Here is a 9514-nt window from a genome sequence, read left to right on the forward strand (position 1 = left end):
TCTTCAAGGGAAATGCTCGAACATGGTGGTCCGCTCTTCTACTCAACAAGGAAGCGCCAGTTAAATGGCTGAAATTCAAAAGGCTTTTTATTTCTTCTTGGCCAACTCGGGAGTACGAATGTCACAAACTGCTGACGTGTCAAAGCCCTGAAGAAGGGAGTCAACTTGCAGATGTCGGCCAAGGGGCCTAAACCCTAAGAAGAACAAGTAACAGAAGAAGAAGTCCTACCAACTTATGGGGACCCCGTCTGATGGGGCCCCAAGTGACATAAAGGAAATAAAGCAGGACCCACATACACACACAAGAAATTGCGTAGCTGGTGATGACGTGGCGGATTTCAGAAAATTGCGTTGACATGATGACGTGGCGAGCTGTATGGATTTCCGTGATTTACGCTGGCAGCTTTTTGGCATTGCTTTTGGACCAGGAGCTTTTGAGTTTGAAGGCTTTTCATGTAAAACTGCTTTTGGGGCCTAGGGCCTTTAAATATGAGGCTAGGGCTCATTCTCTGGCATGCTTCCTGGAGAAGGTGCAGAGTCTAGATTACTGGCTTGTATTGAGTTGATGCAATATAAAGAAATACCGAAAGGGGTGCCAAGGTTTGGGGCCAATACTCTCTGAGATGGAATTCCGCCACTCCATGTCGCGTGTTTCTCTCTATTTCTCAGTTAAGTTGTTATTGAAGTGCTAAAAGTCTGTTCAATGTGCTAAAAGTCTGTTCAGTCTGTTCTTTTCTATTGGCATGTGGTGCACGTCTTGTGACAACGAACGAGATATACGAACTGCTTGGAATCAACTTCGGATGACCAAGAGAGATTCTTTGGACGCTTATTGCGAGAGATTTTGGAGCTCTTTTCTACCAACCTCTTCATTTAAGAAGATCTCGTTTAAAGAACAGATTGAGCGGTTTTGCTACGGACTTCCTACAGAGATCCGAGATCACTACTTAGAACAAAAGTCAGATTCTATTCAAGAATTGATGGGTCATGCGAAACGGGGTTTTGTCATACATTCAAGCAATCTGACTTACCCCACAGATGAGATCGTGACTCAGAGAACCGAACAGACTTCTAATAATGAAAGTAGAAAGAAGAGGAGCCCCCAAGAAAAGAAAGATAAGGATTCACGACCCCGGCTCACTCTTCGGGAAATGGCCAACTACATCAAAGAGGGGAAGTGTTTTGGATGCGGGGAACATGGGCACATCTCCGTGAAGTGCCCTAAAAAGGCACAACAAGAACAGAATAAAGAAAGGCCAGAGTGTTCGAAAGCAGCTGAGGAACGTGGACGAAAAGGCAAGATGAAAGCAGGACTGGTTCCGGATTGCATGGGTATTGACCCAAGCACAATTGATGAAAGTACAGAACTTTGTCGAGCTTGGGGCAAAGTGAAAGATCAAGAAGCCCTGATTTTCTTCCATGGAGGAGCCAAGGCCAACTTCATTTCACCTCAATTGGCGGCGCGGCTCGAGATTACACCCGATCAGATGGGACCACAAGCAGAGGCAGTTCTAGCAGCACCCGGCACGGACGTGGCCATTACACCTGTCATTGGCAAACTTCGGTTGCATTGTCAGGAGTATTTGGGGCACGAGGACTTCTACATAATGCCCTTGGAAGGTTATGATGTCCTCCTGGGAGTCCCTTTGTACCATAAGAACAACGCCGTGGTCGATTATCAGGCGAAGAAAGCGACATTGACTACTGAAAAGGGTCGAAACATTGTACTTGATGTGAAACTTAAGGGCGAGTCTGTCACTATTGTATCGACTTCGGTTGTTTCGAAATTAATAAAATCCAGCCTGTTTGATTACTCGATCTTTTTGAAAGAGTTGAATGATCAATATACGACAAATATGTCTGAACTTGATAAAGAACGCCAAGATTTTCTCCATGCTTTTCTGAGGGCCTGCCAAGCGAGCTACCACTAGCTCGTCCTGAGGATCATACCATTGATCTGATACCTGGACGCACACCACCGAACTGGCCACCTTACCGTGTGAGTCGAGCTCAGAATGAAGAGATTATGAACCAAGTGAAAGACCTCTTGTAAAAGGGTCTTATCCAGCCAAGTACTTCACCTTACTGCTCTCCGGTGTTGTTGGTTTTGAAGAAAGATGGATCTTGGAGAATGTGCATTGATTATAGAGCTCTCAATAAAATCACCATCAAGAACAGATTTCCGATTCCTAGGATCGATGATATTCTTGACTAACTACAGGAATCCTCTTGTTTCAACAGGATCGATTTGAAGAGCGGATATCATCAAATCCGAATCGCGCCGGGAGATGTCTACAAGACAGCTTTTCGGACGACCTTTGGTTTATTTCAATTTTTGGTGATGCCTTTTGGCCTTACCAATGCTCCAGCAACCTTTAACCGAATGATGGACAAGATTTTTAGATAGTACAGATCTTTTGTTGGCACTTTCTTTGATGACATTATTGTCTTCTCCAAGGATGAGGCAGAACTAGCGAACATCTGCTACACGTCTTTCAGGCATTACGGGATCACAAGTTAGTGATCAATGCAAAGAAGAGTGAATTTTTCTTATCAGAGATACACTTTTTGGGACACATTGTCTCAGTAGTAGCAGGAGCGTAGATGAACCCGGCCAAGATTGAGACTATACGTGATTGGCCCGATTTGAAGAATGTCCATGAAGTTAGAAGCTTCTTGGGCTTATGTTTCTTACTACCGGCGGTTCATTAGAAAGTTTGCAGAGGTTGCTTCCTCTTTGCATATTTTGACACAAAAAGGAGTCCCTTTCTCGTGGGGACCCACAGAGGTGACTGCCTTTCAGACTTTGAAAGAGAAATTGACTACGGGACCAATTTTGACTTTGCCAGATCTGCAGAAGTCATTTGAGGTATATTGTGATGCTTGTGGTCGGCGGTCCTAATGCAAGAAGGCCATGTCATTGCCTATGAGAGCCGATTGTTTTCAAGGCCGGAATTGACAGCACAGATATATGAGAAAGAGCTTTTGGCAGTTATCCATGCTCTTACTCAGTGACTACATTACCTACTCGGAGCCGATTTTAGGTTTTCACAGATCACCAGAGTTTACACTACTTCTTGTCACAGAAGCAGCTATCGGAAAAGCAGAAGCGGTGGGCGAACATCTTGTCACAATTTCACTTCCAGATTGTCCATGTGCAGGGACATAAGAACTTGGTGGCAGATGCTTTGTCCCGAAAGCCGTTGGCCTTGGCTATTTCCGCGATACATCATAGAAGCTTCAAGGATATGGTCGATCTGTACACCACAGATCCAGATTTTGCAGATGTATTCCATCGAATACAGAATGGGGAGGTAGTAGCCGGATATTCCATTTGGGATGATTACTTGACGAAGAAAACGATGTTGTGCATTACACAGCCGTTGAGGGAAAAGGTTCTAACCGAATGCCACTGTCCACCATTTTCGGGCCACCGCGGCATTGATACCACCTTGAAAGGTGTGGAGAGATACTTCTTTTGGCCGAGACTCAAGAAGGACGTGGACGATTTTGTACGCAGATGCTTGGTATGCCAAAGGTCAAGTTTGACAGGCATAAAGCACAAGGATTGTTACATCCTTTGCCCATTCCCACCCGCCCCTAGGAAAGTATTGCTATGGATTTCATTTTTTATCTCCCGAAGACAGAGAGTGGGCACGATGGTATCTGGACCATTATTGACAGATTTAGCAAGCAAGCTCATTTCATTCCAGTGAAGAAAACAGTCAAGCCGGATCACTTAGCGAGACTGCTCATTGCCCAGATATTCAAATTACATGGCATGCCTGAGACAATTGTCTCTGACAGAGATCCCCAATTCATGAGTTTGTTTTGGAAGGCTATTTGGGAGAACATTGGCACGCGGTTATAGTTCTCGTCATCTTCCCACGCAGACAGATGGGCGATCTGAGATAGCAAATTCAATCGTACTGGATTTATTGAAGTCTTACATCTCGGATCAGAAGACTCAATGGGAAAGGTTTTTACCTTTGCTGGAATTTGCCTACAATAACATGTTTCACTCTTCGACGGGGAAGGCACCATATGAGATTATTGACGGTGCTCCGAAGGTTCCACCCTTCTTAAGCACAAAAGATAAGATTTTTGAAGCCGGCTAGTACACGAGGGACGACACTGCTTTTGCCAAGGTCCGCGAGGCTTAAGAGAAATCTCAAGAAAGACACAAAAAGGCAGCAGATCGACACCGTCACGATTTGAAATTAAAAGAAGATGATTGGGTGCTCTTACGTTTTGAGAAGGCACGCCTGAGAAAGAAAATGGGAAAGGAGCGGCTTTTTCCAAAGCTTAGCATGAGATACTATGAACCTTTCCAGATAAAAGAAAAGATAAATGATGTCTCCTTTAGACTGAAGCTGCCCGATACTTGGAGAATTCACAATGATTTTCATGTGAGTCTCTTGAAGCCTTTTAAAGGCGATGTGCCCAATGATGGGGAGCCAGATGAGCAACCCGAAGTGGAGGAAAGCGAGGAGATACTCGTCCCAGAACAGATACTGGCACATAAAGATAGAAAGATAAAAGGTAAAGTGATAAGGCGGTTCTTGGTTAAATTCAAGAACTATCCCGCATTGGATGCGAAGTGGATGGAGGAGGAGGACCAGGCAGATACTCCTCAGATTGTGAACCTTTACCTTGAAGCATTCGGTTTAGCATAGTCTACTCCGATAGAACCCCGATTTCAGCATGGGCAGATCTAGTGCAGTGGGTATGCACAAGAGGGGAGTCACTTCACTCCTTTGTCGACAGATTGCCCCGATACCTTGATTTGATATAAAGTCATTGATGTCCCTTTGGGTTTCAGGGATAATGCTGAGCTGACAGTATTTTGTTGTATGACTTTATGAATTGGAATTCCCGATAATGAAAATGATACTGATTGATTTGTACTTGACTTTGTTTAAGTGCAGGAACTGATAGACGAAATGACTGCAGCATTTCGGTCTCATAAATCTCTATACACATGATTGCAATATGGATTAGTTAATCGGGCATCTGAAAGGTCCCGACTGGATCTAGATGCGATTGCTAAATACATTGCCGATTAATCATGGTCTGAGATTTGGAATGATATTTGAATGTGATTTGTCATGTGATGTCATGTGGTGTCAAGTGATGTCCTGTGATGTGATTGTCGATTGGTACATGTGCTAGATGTGTTGTTCCTAGTGCGTCGGTACTAACAGTCAGTGTCTGCTAAGACAGTTTATGGCCTCTGTCTATTTTGCAGGCGTAATCGAGGGCGATTACAATGCTTTCAAGAGGGGGTTATGTCACAAACCGGTGACATGGCATGCCCGGATACACCCACATTGGCTGGCAGCAGGCCCGTGAAACGCGGAACAGTGCTGACGTGGCAGTCCCGGATTTTTCGAGGTAAAAAGCGGAGACAGGCTGACGTGGCACAGTGTACGAATTCGGCTGCTGACGTGGCAAAGCGTACGGAAAAGCTGAATTTACGCTGGCTGAGAATTACTGGCTGCTTTTGGCTCAGTTGCTTTAATTTTAGAAGCTTTTGATTACCTACTTTTGGGGCTCTGCTTTTGGGCATCCCTTGTAACTTATAAATAAGTGGGTAGGGCCCTCACTTCTCAGAGCATCAGGACACAGAGTCTGAGAGTGAGAACCCTCCCACTCTCTTGTACTTTGAACACAGATTAATACAAAAAGAAATACTGAAAGGGGCGCCAGTCTTAGGGGCCAATATCTCTAGGCACGGAACTCCGTCGGGCCGTGTCGAATCATGTGTGAATTGTGAACTGTTATGAAGTGAATCTCTGCTCTGTTGAGGTAGAATCTTGACTTGGAGTGTCCAAGTTTGTTACATTTTGCACCTATTGCCGCGCTTTTTAGATATACTTGTCCATCTTCCGCTGCCACTTCCAAAAACATGCAAGCAATTTCCCATACACATGATAAAGTGATATGTCAAGTACCCTTGGGAGAGAAAATTTCACCCACTTTTGGCAAAGCACTCTACGTCAGCTTCCTAGAATTGCATGGAAGGCAAGTAACAAAGCTCATGTTTTCTGAATGCTCTATAGAAGAATTAGGATGCATTTCCCTCATGAAATCAAAGTACTTTTTGATGTTTTCTTGAAGAGGATGATTTCACAATCAAGACTCTATCCTCGGGTATGAAATCCATGAAAGTTAAGTGCTCCTTTTTAGAATGTGACTACTAGTTTACATGGTTTTGAGTTAATAATAGCACTCAAGCTAGATTTAGTAAAAGAGAATGATAGAAGGCTATTAAGAAAATCCAAAAGCTCTAAAAAGAGGGGAGCAAGGGTGTTCTGCATGCAAAAGTCTATCACAAACTGCTGACATGTCAACCACTGAAGACCCAAAGGGTTAAGACTCCTTGAGCCTAACCCTAGCCCAACTCAAAGGAATCGACGGAGGGGACTAAACCCTAGCAGAAGAAATCCTCACCAACTTACAACCAAGTGGCCTAAAGACACAAAAGAGGTTAGGATTTAAAAGTCCTAACCCAACTTACACGAACCATCCGAAAGACCTAAACCGTCAAAATACAGCAAAACACACACATACACACACAAAGATTGTGCATCCAAGATGATGACATGGCAGCTGTACGAACGCCCCGTGTTTTGCGCAACCCTGTGCCGCGTGACAACGTTATACAGACCACCCTTTGGGTGCTAGCTTTTGGACCGAAGGCTTTTGGAACTTATTGCTTTTTATGTAACTGCTTTTGGATGGGCCTAGGGCCTTCAAATATGTGTTGTGGGCTCTTTCAAGGCAGTCTACTAGTGGAAGATGCACAGCAAAGCCACAGAGTTGTACCTTCTTAGAGCAATATAAAGAAACACCGAAAGAGGCGCCATCGTTTGGGGCCATTGCAATCTCGGAGTGGAACTCCGCCACTCCATGTCTCGTGTAGTTCAATTGTTTTGAAGTGCTAAAGGTCTCTCACAATCTATCTTTTCAATTGGCATGTGGTGCCCGTCCCGTTTCAATGACTCGCTCCGTCTGAGAAGCAAACAACCGTACGTGTAGGACAACCCCTTCACAAAAACTGCCATAAATTCTACACCGGTTGTAAGAATCCTGTAACACAAGGACTCAAATGAAAGCTCTCTTCGAACTCTTCACATTCAGGGTAAAGGGTCTATTATTTTCTGCAACAAACTTTTTGGATAGGTATCCTCGAGAGAAGCTTATAGAGAAGGACCGGAAGACTATTGGCGAGGATGCAAGAAATGTCCCTTGTGATTAATGTAGATTAGTAAGAACACCTTTATGATCATGTGATCATAAGAGTTGCAAGAAGCTGCTAGGTATGCATCACAAGTGCCAGGCAATGATGCGTTGGTTCTTATGATGGTGTTTAATCCACACAAAGTTGTATTTATACTTTATGTAAGCTTCAAGTAATATAAAGAGCCGAGGTGTCTTGGTTCTTATGATGGTATCTAATCCAAGTACATGATTCACACAAAGTTATATTTAGTCTTTATGTAAGCTTCAAGTAATACAAAGAGCCCCGGGGGGGGGGGGTTCCATTCTTACCCTCAATATTGTGTCCTATCTTCTCTCTCCAAGCTATCTTTAAGTTGGTGTTTATGTAAGCAATTGTCTCCTTTTGTCAATTTATTTATGGTTTAAAGATGATGTTATGAATCTCTGATCAATTATGTGAGTGATCGTGGCAGTCTATTTCTCCCAAATTTTGTTACACAAAAGACACATAAAAGTAAAATATTGATCTTGAAATGCATGCGAGACATCAAGAAGTGGTTTGAAAGAGGATATGCAACACACTTGCTTCATGATGCATTAGTAGACTCTACAGTGAATGAGGCTTTCCTACAATGCCATTGTAACACGATAGGCACAAAATCCAGAGGCTCCCGTTTTACGCATTACACCACCTACATTGCCCCAACTATCAAAAGGATGTTCTTCTCAAAGAGAGGAGACCATACTCACCCATACATGCTTGAGCATATCCCCTTATTCACAATCCATACCATGGCAACGATTTGACTTAGATCCAATGTGAGACGAGGCGTTGGAGCACCAAGGAAGAGTCCCTTCGTCTATCCACACTATGGCCCTTGGAAGTTCAAGAGTTTGCGCATCATCCCCTACTTGAGTGCTCAGCTTTGATCACTTTCACAATTGCTATCATCACGTTTTAAGCCCCGGCCACTCCCTACGTACCTTTTTCTCTTCCAACCACTTTGTGGATTCTCAATTGCCACCCTCATATCCACAGCCTTCAAGCATCAGAGTCATCGATCAACTCAATATAAAGCATACAACATGTTTCATTATATCCCATGGACCATATTTGACCTTCAAGATCGATGGTTCTCTCTCTCTCTCTCTCTCTCTCTCTCTCTCTCTCTCTCTCTCTCTCTCTCTCTCTCTCTCTCTCTCTCTCTCTCTCAGCCCTTCTATAGTTTTACATTTAGCTCTAGACATGTCAATGAATTTTACTTTTTGGAATATTGAAGGAGATAACCACAGTTGTATCTCCTGGGCAGAGTTCGGCCTCCAGAAGAGGTTAATAAAATATTTCCTTCATTCTTTCTCCCTATCTTGAAATGAATGTAAATTGCCTTAAGAAACATACCTGTTCGTGAAGAGCATGCCAGCAAGGAACGAAGCGACACAGGCGACCACGAGCAGCTTAACAGACAGTGTTCCTCCTTTGGGCCGCATTGGAGCCTTGTGGAAGAAAAGGTCCTCTCCTTTACACTGTTTGAAGAGATTGCAAGAGAGAATCTGAGCGTATGATCAAACAAGGGTATAGCTTGGCAGATTGGGCAAAGCAGCAATTCACCCAATCAAGCTTAACATGGATAGAGCTGGAGTGCTAATGGTTGGACTTGATCTTTTTCTTTCCCTGTCTCTCGCTCACAGTTTACAGATTTCACGTGCTCACAAAGTTCCTCGAGCTGGCGTGCAAAGCGCAACAAATTCAAAGATGGGACGCTGTCAAAGGGATCCCTTCTGTAAATGGAGCTTTTCCCAAGAGCCGAAGCAGGCTATGGAGGTATGGTTAGTAGGATGACGGATCGTTGCTGTCCTCAGATCTTCAGAGAGAGAGAGAGAGAGAGAGAGAGAGAGAGAGAGTAGCACAAAAGCAGGAGAGGGAGAAGCACCAAAGCAGGAGTACGGACAGGTGAGGGACTCCTCCCGCGAGAGAGAGAGAGAGAGAGAGAGGTGGAGGATTCTAGCCAAGCCACAACTCTTCTCTTCCCTGCGGGCACTCAAATATAATGCTCTCACACTGCTAAGATTGAATGTCTCCCAACGGCAACCCCACTTTAAGTTTGTGCCATGGAAGCAACACAACTAGGTGTAAACTACTACGGTTCGGTTCCGATGGCACAATGGAGCTACCTATTTCCACATATGTTTGTAAACTAGGTGTGAACAACTATGGGTGGGTTCAGATTGCACCATTGAGCTACCTTGGACACGAAGCTAGCGTGCAGGCTTGCTAGGCTAGGTTCAGATG

General features: G+C 44.2%; 1 protein-coding gene across 1 annotated transcript in view; it reads right to left on the bottom strand.

Annotated features, from left to right (window-relative positions):
* Positions 1-9292, bottom strand: part of LOC147431568 (putative beta-1,3-galactosyltransferase 2) — a 31196-nt gene extending 21904 nt beyond the window's left edge. Inside the window, exon 1 of the mRNA XM_086494124.1 lies at positions 8624-9292. Coding sequence (XP_086350250.1) covers positions 8624-8712 — 89 coding nt within the window. The 5' untranslated portion in view covers positions 8713-9292. The remainder of the gene's footprint in view (positions 1-8623) is intronic.
* Between the last annotated feature and the right edge of the window lie 222 nt (positions 9293-9514).

This window comes from Adiantum capillus-veneris, chromosome 21 (genome assembly GCF_014529385.1).
Source record: "Adiantum capillus-veneris isolate H3 chromosome 21, ASM1452938v2, whole genome shotgun sequence".
NCBI classification, from domain to species: domain Eukaryota; kingdom Viridiplantae; phylum Streptophyta; class Polypodiopsida; order Polypodiales; family Pteridaceae; genus Adiantum; species Adiantum capillus-veneris.